This window comes from Bombus pyrosoma, linkage group LG13 (genome assembly GCF_014825855.1).
Source record: "Bombus pyrosoma isolate SC7728 linkage group LG13, ASM1482585v1, whole genome shotgun sequence".
NCBI lineage: Eukaryota > Metazoa > Arthropoda > Insecta > Hymenoptera > Apidae > Bombus > Bombus pyrosoma.
In genome coordinates this window covers 5,549,121-5,564,048 of record NC_057782.1, presented here as the reverse complement: position 1 = coordinate 5,564,048, position 14,928 = coordinate 5,549,121, and the positions used below count along the sequence as shown (strand labels likewise).

General features: G+C 39.3%; 2 protein-coding genes across 5 annotated transcripts in view; one reads left to right on the top strand and one right to left on the bottom strand.

The window, feature by feature from the left end:
- Window positions 1–10,035, top strand: part of LOC122574256 (basement membrane-specific heparan sulfate proteoglycan core protein-like) — a 298,381-nt gene extending 288,346 nt beyond the window's left edge. For both annotated transcript variants that reach the window (XR_006318969.1, XR_006318967.1), the window contains one exon: window positions 9,872–10,035. The gene's annotated coding sequence lies outside the window, so the exon portion shown is untranslated. The remainder of the gene's footprint in view (window positions 1–9,871) is intronic.
- LOC122574255 overlaps window positions 1–13,746 on the bottom strand; it is a 116,525-nt gene extending 102,779 nt beyond the window's left edge. The window contains exons 1-3 of one of the 3 annotated variants that reach the window (XM_043741627.1): window positions 13,398–13,746; window positions 7,221–7,446; window positions 6,495–6,800 (exon numbers count right to left, since the gene is read on the bottom strand). In XM_043741627.1, coding sequence (XP_043597562.1) covers window positions 6,495–6,627 — 133 coding nt within the window. In that variant the 5' untranslated portion in view covers window positions 6,628–6,800; window positions 7,221–7,446; window positions 13,398–13,746. Of the gene's footprint in view, window positions 1–6,494; window positions 7,447–13,397 lie in introns of all 3 variants that reach the window. The other 2 variants (XM_043741626.1, XM_043741628.1) reach the window with 2 other exon arrangements.
- Between the last annotated feature and the right edge of the window lie 1,182 nt (window positions 13,747–14,928).

Sequence of the window (14,928 nt, the reverse complement as noted above, 5' to 3'; positions counted from 1 at the left end):
CTAAACTGTGTAAGTCCAAAACGTATGCAGAATGCGGCATACAACGGATAAACATGGAAATAATTATTGTTGCGAACGTTTGAACGTTGTGTGCGAACGTGCCCTGCAAACGTGTAAACGTAGCCCGCGAAACTATGAATGTAGCGAACCTACTCTGCGAACATGCGAATCTGATCTGTGAATCTGATCTGTGAACATCGACCGCGATCGTGTGAACGTTGCATTGCAAACCAACGAACGTAATGAGCGAATCTTGATTTTTGCCCCGAATCCTCATTCAAATGCCGCGCTGTGCGGCCATTCTAAAGTTCAGCTCAAACCAAGCTTGGCTTTTGCAGCTTTTGCACTCTGAAGCTTGCGATTGGTAGTCTCTCTGAAGACGATTCTGAGGGAACGCGCTGATCGAACGTACCTCAATCCCGCGCTCATGAGAGCCGTGTTTGTAAGAGCCTCGTAATGGCTGCAGACACGCAAATGAACATATGACGGAAAATGAAAAAATGCACGACGATTCGAAATTATCCTTCAAACGTCCATTCGATGAACGAACACCCGTGTCGCGACAAAGGGTAAACATAATAATTCAGAAACGTCTAATTATTTGTTTGTCAGATTAATTTGCACTACGATCACGAGCTTGACGTTCTTCACGTCAAGAAAGAAAGAAGAAAGGACAAAAGATGCAAAATAAAAGGAAAGAAGAGAGAAAAGTGAGAAAGCGTTTTGCGAATGCAAACAACGCAAAGTATGCGTGAGTACGATTAAGAGGGGACAGGTTCGAGGGTTGGAGACCTCGAGGTCAGACCAGTCAGCAACGTTAATTGCTTTCCTACTCGCAGTAACTTGATATTGCTGACATTCTGCGAAACGTTTATGTACACAAGCAAATAAAAATTTCCTCCTTGACTCTCCGTATAATATTGAAACGAAATAAGAAATTTAGCTGGAAGGAAGAGTGGCAAAGCTAAAGGAATATTATTAAAACATAGGATAGTCGATGAAACTCGGTTGTTAAAATTCTCGTATGCGGTTTGGTACTCCGGGGGTTATGTATTAAATTTATTACTACGGCGAAGTTTTCGCAGACAACCACGGAAAAATTAAATATGTAACGGCCAAGGAACTTTTCACCGAACTAATTTCCCTAAACTGACACGGATAAGAGCTGGCTAACGTTTTCGACGCGCGCTGTTACATTATTTACGTATAAATAGTTGTGTCGCTGTTAGGGAAGACAACTTGGTTTTTCTGAATTTCAAGCAACCCCCACGGGATGTCCTGGCCTTCCGCCGAGTAGCGCCGAACCTGCCGCAGGAATTATTTAACTTTTAAATTTATTAATTTACATTTTTTCCCATCGCTTATGTCCGCGATTCTAAGTGAAACCGTGTTTTTAAACGGAACTGTTATTTCAAGGCAAATTAAAATAACCTTCCTCCTTTTTCACCTCTTCGGTGAAACCCTGCCGCTGTTTGCCGAAATCGATGCGAATTTTTAAACTATAAATCGTATTCAGAACAAACTAGATCTTTGCAGAAACGTGTTGATTTGATAATTAAAGAAATCTCGCCTCAAAAGACCCACAATCGTATGATTATTTACGCAACCATTCCGGAGCGCTGCTTTAGCTCAGTGTTCTCGCTTGAAAACGACGAAACCAGGCTCAGACGCAACTGTTTATGCTACTGAAGCCAGATGTTTGGTTCGCAGACCGGCTCGAATGTGTTACTTCATTTGAAAAAGCAACTAATATCTCATGCTGTGTCCGTTTCGTGCGGGTAAATACTACTTACTATGCGCTAGATCCGTCAACTAACGCAAAATATTTTGTAAAACTGCGCCCTTCTTAATCGCTTCACTTATAACATCGAGTCACACTCGTGAAACAAACTGTAGTCCTTATTCGCTAATGCTAGCTTGTATTCTTGCGACAAAGTTCACTTTAAACTCTAACTTTGGCTCGCAGATTAAGGATTATTAAATACAAATTATATAGAAGTATTGAGATATGTACAATTTTCTGTGCTAGACTAGATTAGTCGCGTAGTAGTGACACACGTATGTGAATATAGGTGTATCGAAGTATGTGTGTGCACAGCGTCTCGAAAAACAGATGAATGCAATAGTTTCATCGGAGGTGTGATATGAAAGATGCTGAGACAAAGAGAGTGCTGAGACGCGTGCAAATGTATATCGACGAAGATCCTGCAAATCGTTTATTAAATAAATCTAAAACTATTTTGATATGAATTCTAAGTGTAATCTTAGTGTTCCTTTACTTTTATTTCTGCAATTAAGATCCACAATTCTCAACAAGAACAGCTGGATATTACGTCGCTTGTAGACTGTGAAGGTTTGTTCAATCCTGGCAAGTTTATGCAAAAGTGAACGTAATGAACGTATAATAATTTATATATATAATAAAATAAGATATTTAAGATAAGACAATATGTAAGATATTTAATATATGATACTTGTAGTATTCATGGATGAAATTCCATTTCATTATATAAACTCATAAGTATATGAAAAATTATACAGCCTAAGCTATAAAATTATAAAGCAATACATATTAGATACCTAAGTTTCTCAATAAACCTATCGGAATCATTGAATTACACCAGACTTTAATTTAAGAAAGAAACTCTTACGTTTCCCAAAATAGAAATGTTATCTTTTTCTAAAAGTCTTATCTGTTTCTAGTTCAACTGGATCGAACGACCAAGGATTAAAGAGAAAAAGGAGAAGGAAGCAAAAGACAGTTTTCGGTCAGCCAAAGTTCTGGTTTAATTAAAACCTACCGGTACGATTACTGGTCTCATTCTGCGAACGATTTCATTCGATTTTATCTTTTAATTATGCTCGACGATACAAAGCACCGTTCTAGTTGGATCGCTCGAACGTGTAGAACGCGAGAAACGAACGAAAGGAAGGGGGATAAGAAGAAATCGTCGGGCGTGTTTTCTCTGACACAGATTTAACGGAAGTACTTATGCAGCCCGGCACATTTGGAATTGGCTACGCTGCGGTCGCGAGCCTGGGCGGACGTTTATGGCAACACGTGCGTGTCATAAAGAGGGTGTTTCCTCGAAAAAAACATAGAAACGTAGACGGACACGCAGGCGAGCCTATTTCGAAAATATATTCATCCACGATACGCGTCACTCGTATTCTTTAAACATTTTTCCAACGGAGGGACAAAAATTACACTCGAGGTGAAATAAAAATCATTGAGAATGTTCAAACTGTTGGACATTAAGACGATCTTTTATTATTCTTCAAAATAAAATAAAATTGAATTGAATTCGTTCATGATTCTTTCTCGAGTTTTCTTATCTAACAAGAAAAACGATTTATTGCAGGAGAAATCAAAGTCTTTAATAAAACATCAATATAATTCCACTCTGAAGTCGTTAAATAATTTCAAAAACTACGATTTCACTGTACATTATTCTGCAAAACCAATTCTCGGTGTTTAATTTGCCATCTATAAGAAGATTTATTATACATCGAAGAATTTAAGAAACAGGAAAAATATACTAGTTTTTTTATCAGAGATACCAGAGCCAAGAAAAATATTTCACATTGATAATAATTTGTTGCAGAAAGAATGATAGTAGACGAAAGAATTCCGTGCAAGCGAAGGCGAGACAATTCGAGACAGTGGAGTTTTTAAGCAAACATTCAATTTCACAGTCGACCGCATGACGGAATTATCAAAATTGTAACAATGCAGCAGGAGAGGCACAATGACGCGACAGTCAAAGGTGGGGTAACAGAATGACGTCCACGTAATAGAATATAGCAGCAGAAATTTAATTTTGCCTTACAAATTCTCGGTCCGCGGTTTGTGTAGACAATTACGAGGTAATTGTTAATACGACTTGCAATTTGCGCCAGGAGCAACGCATTTAAATTCTCGCATTCGCTTCATTCGTTTTCCCTTCGCTTGGCAAAACGTTGGGTCTCAATAATCACGATCGATTTAAACACTTCGAGAAAATTTATTGAGCATATAGATACATTCAAGGCTAAAGCTATTTTTAAAGAAACCATCCATCGTATTGTTTTACAGTTCGGGAATGGTTCAATTTAAATTCCCAAACTTTGGAATTTTCGTGTGAATTTATAAATGTATATTTTTTCATTTTCAAGTGGAAAACTAAAATCAGTCGTTCTACGGTTTGAAAATAGAGCAATTTGGATTTCCAGACTTAATTTTCAAACGTGAAACTACGATTCATCATATTGTTTTTCCATTTAAAAAAAATAGTCGAGTGAAAACTGTCAAATTCTGCTAGTATGTTCATCTCTAAGGTAAACTTTTTCAATTATCAAACTGAACTCTTCTAAACGTGAGCTATCAAAAATTTCGCGATTGAAATTTAATTCCAATTAATTTCAGTATCGCGCGTCGAATAATTCTGGTAACTGAATCGGTATCTATTTTTAGAAGAAAGGCCTGCTGCATTGTTCTACGGTTGGAAAACGGATCAGCGGAGCAAGGAGAAAATTTTCGATTGATCGGCAAACGGTTCCCATTGGCCGAAGAGGCGACCAGTTTTCGGACGGTCGTGTGTAGAGCTCGTTAACGCGTTCGCGTTCAATCGAATTGAACGGATCGGGCACAACGTCGATTAAAATTCTCTACATTAATTATCGGGCGTTAGATTGGAACGTGAAACGTAGTTAATTGACGGAGAATGAAATTTCGATGATTGCGACGCGGATTGCCGTCGCCTGGTGACAAAATCGATCCCGACAGAAAAATATGGAAACGACGTTCCATCCTGTCATTTGAATATCGCCGATCTAAATTTACGGAGCATGAGGTCACTTGCAATTTGGTGACTATCTTCCTCGCTTAACAGCCTTGCAATTTCATCACAGAAGAAAAACAAGATAACGTGATTTACGTTGATCTTCTGACTTTAATGCTACTTCACGATTAAATAGGAGGATTTTAATGTGACACCACATTTCAGGATAAAAATAGTTTCTTAAGTTAAAAGATATTAGTCTTTTAAAAATATTTGATAAGTTGATAAATTTTTATAGATGCCATGGAATAATTATTAAAACAAGCAATATTTCAATATCTTTCATATTTTACTATTATTACGAACAATATTTTTCAAGTTTTGAAGCGTATAGAAATACACGTTAGCTTCAAAATTAAATGAAACAATTATTTTGATACTATAAAGTTTGACCTATCGTCTTCTTCCCCCTTATTCTCTAATTGGCACGATTAATAAATAATAATAAATTTAGAAACTGTTAAAGAGCTCGTGTATCCGCTTGAAAATAAGTTCAATTCGTTTAAGTTCCAGTAATTCGACTAATCTGAACACTTCAGAATTAATAGACGTTCGCCCGTGATTTAAATTCGTATCGTACAAATATTTTCATACGCGAAAGATATATTTAACACGAGAACAGCTCGATTATTCTCAAAACACAATTATTGCCCGAATATTTTCTTCCCTTTGTTATTTTTACGTAAACAGATACTGTCATCGCGATGGTAAAAAAGAAAAAAACATTTTTGTCGTTCTAAAATTGACTCGTCACCGAAATGATGCTCAGAGTTGAAAGAATTCTTAAAAAGATGGAGATGGCGACGCCTAGGCGGCGCAGAGGAGATTTGCGGGGAAAGTTTGGCAAAATTGAGACGACGCGAACGCTTGATAAACGTATCGTGATTTATGCGGTTCATTTCTCAGGTGGGATTGTCAGAGTTCATATCGTGGAACGAACGCTAGGAACTTTCCACTATTTCCGTGTCGACAATTCGCATCTCGCCGCTCCATTCTTCTTTTCGTTTTTCTTCCTTCTCTTCGAGCAGAAAACGCGACGTTGCTACCATTCTTCGAATACATTCCTCTTTCTGTTACATTACTATTAATTTATACGTCCATTTGAAAAAAAAAAAGTGAATATGAAAGAAAAAAGGAGAGACAGAGTTCAATGGAGTAAAATAATGGAAAGATATCAAATAATATTCATTTTAAATTTCAATGACATAGAGGTATGAAAACGTTGATTCTAATAAAACCAATGAGGCTGATAAAAACGTGTATCAAATTTCGTATAACATGATAATTCACTCAGAGAAATATCAAAAATCACGAAGCTGAAACGCGTATGATTCAGAATCGGGACCACGATCACGTTAGCCGGCCAATTATTTCAAACGATTTTAAGAGGTTTTTTTTATCAAATACGAAGCTCCCTTTAGTTCGTAACTGTCAGAGTAGCCAGTGAAATTTCAACCAGCCACCAATGTATCGACAAGATATCGACCGCGAACGCGAATTCCGAAACGGTGTACAGTCTCTCTCGCAGTTCCCTTCTTTTTATTTTTTTAATTTTCTTTTTTGTCTTTATTTGAAAAGAAACAGCTTCTCGGTGAGAATATGATAAAGAGAAAGATAGGAAAAGGGTCGGGTAACGAAGCGAAAAAGAGAGTAAGGTGACGATCGAATACCAACCGGAGAGAATCGTGACAGGCAGCAAGGCGCAGATGCCCAAATACACCAGCAACACTGTCCAAGTGTGACGCGGCTCCTGGCAGAAGTCCAGCTTTTTCCCGCTCGGTAGGCCACCGATTCTTGGCCCCTTCATCGTGCCTCGTGCCGCATAGTTTTCGCCTCGGCCACGTAAACGCGAGCAACACGACCGGATTACGGGCCGGCCGATTTAATAATGCCTCCTCCACCAGCGTCGACTTCCTTCCTTCCTTTCTTCCTTCTCGTCTTCCTTCCCTGTTGTCGCGTGACGAGGGATTTCGCAACCAACTGAAAACGGACCAACTTACCGCCACTAACATTCCACCGTGTACTGTCTCGAACACACGTACACGCGCGAAGTGACTCGTTTTCTTGGTTCACCCTCACATCGTGGACACTTGATGCTCGAACGAACACTTTGCACGAACACTATATGTAGTACACTATATATAGATTGTACACGGCCGAGCTTTGTCGCACGAAGGAACGCTATTTACCTTTTTCTTTATTTATGAAAGCCAAAAAGAAAGTTTGTTCGCATGTCGCTGTGAAGAAGATGAACGGGAATAACAGATAAAATCTCGAAGCAGATCCAATGGATTTGTGTATCTGCATGTGCAAGAGAGTATGAGAAAGTATGAGTGTACACTTGGCACGTGACGTTTTTGCGATGGCTCCGTGCAAAACTCGAGATAAGAGCTCATTTACCTAAGGATGTGCTTCGAGACTAAAAGTTCCTGAATATAGCTTGCCCGAGAATCCAGAAGCTTCCTTCGAGACTCCTTTACAAGAACGACGCGTGGCTTCTACCGGAGTGATAGTTTTTAACTGCATTTTTATCTCTTAATAACGTGCCTGGCGTAGTGCTGCCTGTTACCACGGTATCTCGACGAGATAGAGGCTCGGTACGAGACTTTCGATTAGATTGCAGCTTCTGGAAAATGAAAATCATCGGCGAAATTAATGGGACACCACGTTTTTCGTTGAAATACTGGGCGAGAGGATTTTTTATTCTTAGGTTCTTGGTGGTTGTAAAAACGACACACAGCAGCAGGATGTTTGAATATAAAATACGAGCTGTTTGAGTTTAATACGCGGCGAGTAGCGTAAGGTTAATTGAATCTAAACGTCTGTAGCGAAAATTGAATGATAATACCGCAAGAATAATCCGGGAACAGAGTTTGATGTAATAATGCCACGGAGATTTGCTGACACGAATCATTCAGATTAATTTTCTAAGTATACAAAAATTAAAACACTTCGTCCTTATTGCATCGAATAAAAATATACGACTGTAAAATAATTCTCAAATAAAAGATAAAATAATTCGGTCTAAAGTTTTACTCACTGCTATCGAACGATATAACGAGTAAAATTTTACATTTCCAACTTATCACAAACAAAAGTACCTGTTATACGCACATTCTGAATATAAAAAAGCTAAAACACTTTGTCTGTATCTTCAGTTTCCAATAAAAGTACTTAACTGTGAAGTAACTTCAAACGATAGGAAAATTCAAGAATCCAATAAGTCTCTTTCTCTCGACAACTCGACAAACTAACGACTAGATTTCCATCTCTGATTTATCAGAAACGTAACACTACTTTCCACGTGCGACCATTACTCACCCCCCTAAAACATAATCCACCAATGAAAAACCAATGTTCTAAACATATATAGAAATCGTTCCTTGTCCTCTCTCTTCGACAAAAACATTCGATTATAATGTAAATTTTCTCAAAAACAAATAGAAGAATCTAATCTTGAGACTCTCGCCTATAATTCAACGAGTCAACGATACAAAGTTTCATCCCCAATTTGTCACGGACGAAAGCAACTACAACCTACGTGTACGTATGAACTTACAACCCCTTTAAAAGTAATCAAGCAATTAGAATAAGAGCAATGAGAAGGAGGGTTTCGTCTCGTCAATAGAACGAAACCAAGTCGACCTGGCCTTTGAGACATCAAGATAAACCTGCTTGGAGTAGCATTATCGCCTTGGGAAGCGGTGTAACCCATTTCCTCGATATCCATAAATTAATCCGATCGTCGGGATCCTTATGCATTTATTGCCGTCACGTTAAGTGGCCGGGTACGCCGTGAAAACACAGTTTACCGGCGGATCAACTCGTCCGGATTCGAGCTAAAGCGAATCCAAGTAGGTAATTACATCGTCTTAATTAATTCTTCAGACTGTCGGCGGACGGCAGTCGGTCCTTTCCCCCTCGTGTTGGTGGCACGAACACGATCATGGGGCGACGACGACTTGTCACGTCGTGAGGACGAGGTAGAGTTATTCGCCGGAGAATAGAACGTTTCTTCGGGGCGAGGAACGTTAAATTGCACGTGCAGCACGATTGCACGAGGGTACGACAAGACACGCTACGATTTTGTGCGTGACTACTAGGGGATGAAAGCAGAAAAAGAGAGACCGTGTGATAAATCTTAATGATCGAACGTTTTCCTTTGCTTTTTTGATTCTGTTACCCGTTTGATGGGATTTCTTTTTCCTTCTTTCGGCTGAAAATCATTCATTTATTAAGGAATGGATTACAACTTCTTCTGTTTCTAATTTTTGTTCGGTTTGCAGTATTGAAACCGATTTTTCTTTTTTTTACCTTCGAGATTATGGGGATATATTGCCATTATTTCTTCATCTTTCTATAATTGTACGAAGTTTAATGAAATTTAAGTGTTTCAGGTACGAGAGATATATTATTTTCTTTTTTAATCGTGAATTTCTCCTTGAATCTCTGATTTATATAAAATACTCTTTTTGAGTACATTTTTTAAATTTTGTCAAAATAATAAGTTTATTTACATTTTTCAGTAATGATACGTTCGCTGAATATTTACTCGTTGTTTCATTATATTTACTCGGTTTTTAATGGATGAAAAAGGCAATGAAAATTATTTTTCTGATCATTGATCCGTTTATGGAAGGGAGAGTGGAACGAAAAGGGCACTTTAATCGTTACTGGTAAATATAATTTATCGCGTTGTTTATCACGGGAACGTTCAGTCGTAAAAAGAATTAAACGACGTTTCACGAGGCAGAAACTCGTGATTTTAAGTAGAACGCGTCGAATAGTAAAAATTGCCCTGAAAATTGGGTGGGAAGTGGAAAGCTCTGTAACACGCTACGATGGCGCAATTTTTCCATCAAGTTGCTATAAATACAGTCATTTGTCGTTCATCAAGTACATGTAGCCATGCTCTGGTCTTCGATAAATCATCATTGATTTAAAATGTTCCGGCAAAAAAGTACGATGTACTCTGCGATAAAATTTGATTTACCGCTTCAAAGAATGTGATGTCTCCCTGTGGCTTATCGTGTGTCTTATATTTATTTTAGAACGTCGTCAGGAAAATTACTCGTAGCTAGTTGGATCTCGACACCGTCTGGGGACATCGGTGGATCAATTTTTGAAGCGCGCCGTGAAACCGACGGGGAGGGTTGCTACTAAGAACAATGACGATGCTGATGCGAGACATTCAGTCGTAAATTATCCCTGCAAGGTATTATTAATTAATAGCCTTGTTAAGTCGCGTCACGCCGTGCCAAGAGATGCCACAAGTTGGACACCCCAATAAGGGGCTGTATCTACTGACATTTTCTATATTATTTAATTCCTTTAAAAAATTATAAGAAGATACAGTAAAATAAGACCTTGAACGTAGAACTTCAGCAATTCCTCGATCTCCAGTATTTGCTTTCTGAGAATAGAAATGTAGTTGGAGATGTACAAAATATGTTTGCACATTCGTTATATTACAAATGTATATTATATCACAAATGTTTGCAAATATTTTCCAATGAAGTATCTTTTTATCAATTTCAGCATTTTATTTTCATAATGTGAATTTTTTGTATTCGCAAAATTAACTAACGCTGAGTGAAGTTAGTATGTAAATGATATAATAAACGCACTTTATTTTTGTGGAAATATTCTCTGTTGCCGCTGTACATCGAATTGTGTTTTCCAACAATGACGTCTTATTGTACATCACTGTACAATTTTTTATAAACCTAATACAGCATCAACTATGTTAGAACGAAACTTTTAAGAGATAGCAGGGGAATTTCTCGGCATGGTTAATGCAATTCAGGAAGAAAAATTCGCGTAGATCTACGTCTCTGGAAGATCGCGTTTAAAACCGACGAACCGGTAGTTGAAGATATCCGAAGACAAAAAGGAGGGTGGGAATTACGCGTCGCACAGGTGTGCACTGTGGAACATAAAGCTCGGAAACACGTAAATCGCGCGGTAGTGTGCAGAACTTGCATCCTGGATGTCGCCTGCGCGTATTCTCGCGTAGACGTATGAACGCGCGAACTACGGCCACGCTGGGAGTAACGAAATTTTCAAGAATGACCAAATTAAAATGCAAAGGCTTGTACGCTGCGCTGGCTAATTTCTCACCCCTGGGAGAGAGAGAAAAAATTTGAACTGGGAACTAATGTCTTGGCATAAATTCGGCAAAAATTGACAAAAGTTAAGGAACACGATCGTCAACTTGCAGAGTGTCTGTTGAGTTTTGTTTAAATTAATCAATTCGTATACATTCAACTCGAAACCATTTTATCAATGTGAACTTGTTATTTCGTCTGATTTAATATATTCCATTGAATTTTCTGCGATGTTATATTCCTCAACTTGACAAACAAAATAAATAATAAAATGAAAAGCGAAAGAAATTTGGAACGAGGAACAAAGATCGGCTCGTCTTAAAAATCAAAAGAATTTTAAAAATCCGTTCGCTAGATAATTTAAATTCAAATCATTTCCAACCAACTAAACTTATGTGAAACATTATCAGCTAAAACAACTTCACTAACAAATTAAACAAGACTTTAAAAACTGGCACCATTAAAAAAAAAAAAAAAAAAAACGAAGCGATTCAAATTTCAGCGTGCAGATATACGATCGACTGGCAAGCAGACACCAAGCAAGGGTCCTTCTGAAATCAGAATAAACGTAGTTCAACGGAAAAAAAGCGTCGAGGGTCGAGTGAACCGTCGTTTTCGCGGAACGGCATATCCATTCGAACGACTGTTCGTCAGGAGCTGTCAAATCTCACGAAATCTCCTTTCGGCCGCTATTTATAGTGAGTTCTGGTTGACGGTAGGAGCTCCGTTCCACTGGCGGTTCGCGCGTGCATCGTTCTGCATTAGCCCTCTTGTTTCTTCCAGAGCCTCCTCTTTCCTTCTTCCGTGTGTCGCGCCTTTCGACTAACGGAGCGAGTGCAAAGCCCTTCTTTCTGTCCGGGCGTACACATAATTACCAAAGTTAATTAGGGTTTTGGAGATGAAAGAGAGTGAGAACGAAGAGCTTGGATGGTGACGCGACCAGGATGTATTAGCGAGCGGAAAGAAGGCAAGGGTAGCATCAAAACGTTGTGAAACGACCGAAACCGAGCGAGGAAGAATCAAAAAGAGTTTCCCTCGATTTGTGGTTCGTATAATTTTTACGGAAGGGAAACTGTGCTTCCTGGAATCAGGGGACCCTTAAGGGAACACAAAAAACACAGAATAATTCTTCAAGTCTGCTCATCCAATCGTTCTCCTGAGATGACTCGAGCTGAATGTTATATTCTAATAAATGTTATTGAAACATAGTTTTTAACTGTTTGGTTTTAGTATTCGATATAATTTTACCACCTGCCGTGTATTCTACGAGATATCTGAGGAAATACAGACGCGAAGAAGAAGCGAAAAAAGGCAGTAAGTAGCAAATTCGACTAAAGAAGTTCCACAACTTGATCTTCATTTAAGAATGATCTTAGGAAAGAAGATGTACGCTCGCTATCAAGACACGATCAAGATAGAATCTGAAGAAGACACACTAAGACGTACAATACTCAGGAATCTGTATATTCTGAAGAAAAAAGAACATCATCCTACACTGCGGGAAATGTATATTACAAAGAAAAGTTCAATATAAGTAGAATTTAATGGTCAATGAATCAATAATAAATAAAAAATAATAAGATTATAACAAAGTGTGATTTCTGCCTCTTATGTTGCACACTTTTAATAAAATTCACACGAGCGGTTGGCGCGACGTCAAATGATAAAAATAAAAGAACGGTTCAATTTATTTTCCTTTTTCTTTTATTTTCCTTTTCTATAGAATGCCGGTCGGTCGAAGCACATGGAAAGCGCGGTAAAATTGCGCGAACGGAAACGAAATACCATTGAAAGTTGCTGCACTTGGCGTCATTCTATTTCCCAGACGGAAAAATGGAAAGGGCGCACAGGGGGTGGCCTCGCTGTCCGTCCAACCGTGTAAATTTCACTTTTATTCGCGAATGGCAATTTTTTATTTCGACCTGACTGTTTTTCCAGCGAATGCATTTCGACGCCGGCGTGTTTGCACAAAGAACCACCGTTGCACCGCGTTGCTTCAGCTACACCTATCCATACCGCCAATTTTCCCCCAACTCACATCCCCTATCTCGCCCGTCAGCACACCGGGTCGTCACCCCTCTGTACCGTGTCCCCGGTCAGCACTTGAGTACTCGTGCAATTGGTTTTTCGTGTTCGAGCCACTCTCGGTGTCCTCGGAATCCTAATTTCGCGTTTTTCATTCGCCCTCCCGTGCCTCGTCCATCGTCCCATGGAAAGCAGTCTCGTCATCCGACAGAAACGAAACCACCGGCTTCTCTTCCCCCGATATCTGACGGTTATCGCGATTCTTTCTTTCTTTCTTTCTTTATTCTTTTTTTTTTTTCCTTTTGCGGTCAAAGTGAACAGAGAAATGAAATAAAAACGTCCTGCCGCTGGCATCGTAATCGGTGAATCGACGATATCGTTCTATCGCGTATTGTTTCCACGAACGGGAAAAAGGAAAACCGATAAAGCTTCCACGTGACTTTACCTCGGCGTCTGTTTATGCTCGTAAATTCCAGGAGAATTTTCGACATTACGAGGAAACTTTTCTGTCGCTGTATAGCATTCCTCAAATCACTCGCACCGTTGTCTATTATAAAAGGAACACAGAAACACTGGTAACGAAAATTCCTCGCATTCTTCAATCACCGTACCGAACGATCACCTCCGTGGAACGAATTGTAAATCGAAAAATCACGTTATACATCCGAGAAGGTACGCTAGTTCCTCGGGTGAAACGTTGGATTTCGCAATGGTATCGATTGAAGAATAATCGAAGGGAGCGTGTATGAGGCGCGTGGTACCGGCATGGGCGTGTAAGAAGCACTAAATCCTGATGCCCCGCGTCCGTAGCTAGCCGGCCCCTCTAACAATAAACTTAGGTGAGAGACGAGAGACGAGCACGAGCACACGCAGACAGAGCGGAGAAACCGCACGCGTGACAAAGCGGCGCTCGTACGCGCGGTGTGCGTGCGTCAGCCACACTAGCTGGATCGTGGATCAACCACTCGAGACCCCGAGATCTATGGTGTGGGAGTGTCTCCGCGGGTACTACGGTGTGGAGGAAGCCGTATGCTGATCATCTGGACTCGTTTATTGGGCATTAAGCGTGTCGGTGTCGTTCGTGAAAGCAATCCGCTCCTTTCGACGCGGTTTTTTGCTCGCTCTTTTAGTGCTGCCTCAGGAAAACCATCTCTTCAATGGAGGAAGTTGACGAAACCTTTCGACTTTGAATACAGGAGATTAACCCATAAAAAGTATCATTGAGTTATTGATAATTATAATAATTTATGTTGAACTATTGAAATTTAGAGTATAATTTCAATTTGTATTTTATATTCTCCGTGTGAGAGATTGGCAATGAAATTATATTAAATGAAAGATTTAAAAATTAAGTGATCTAACCCTAAATTGTTATAGTTCGCAATGGGCCCATTGATACCAATTAAGAGGTGAATTGGAAAGAAAAAATTGTATGGAAATATTGACAGGGAAACTGAATAGATTAAAAGTATGGAAATGTTGGTGTTCATGGTGCAAACATTAAATTAAGCTCCGGATTGACATAGAACCCATTTATAGAACGCCCACGCAGCTGCCAGTCGCGCGCGGACTGCACAAAACCTCCCGAAATACAGTCGTGAGCCGGAGCAATGTTTGTTCCTCCGGTACGACATAAAACAAGCCGCGTGCTTTCAATTTAGGATTCCTAACGAATTACCTGTCTCTTGTGCGCGAGTACGGAAGAAGATGTTAGCGAGAATAGTCTTGGGAAGTTGAAAGTGGTCCAGAAAGTGTTTTACAAGTAGGTGACATCGAACCTCCACTTTAAACATCTTACTTTGAGTGAAAACCTAAATGCAACCTATTACAATATTTATGGATTTCTATTAAAACACCAGAATCAACCACACGACGTCGAAATCAAGATAAAAGCTCAGGAATTTATTTTGGGGCTCGTCCGTCAGCTTAGTTTATAGATCAACGGAACGAAACCTAATTCAGGGAAGATACATCAA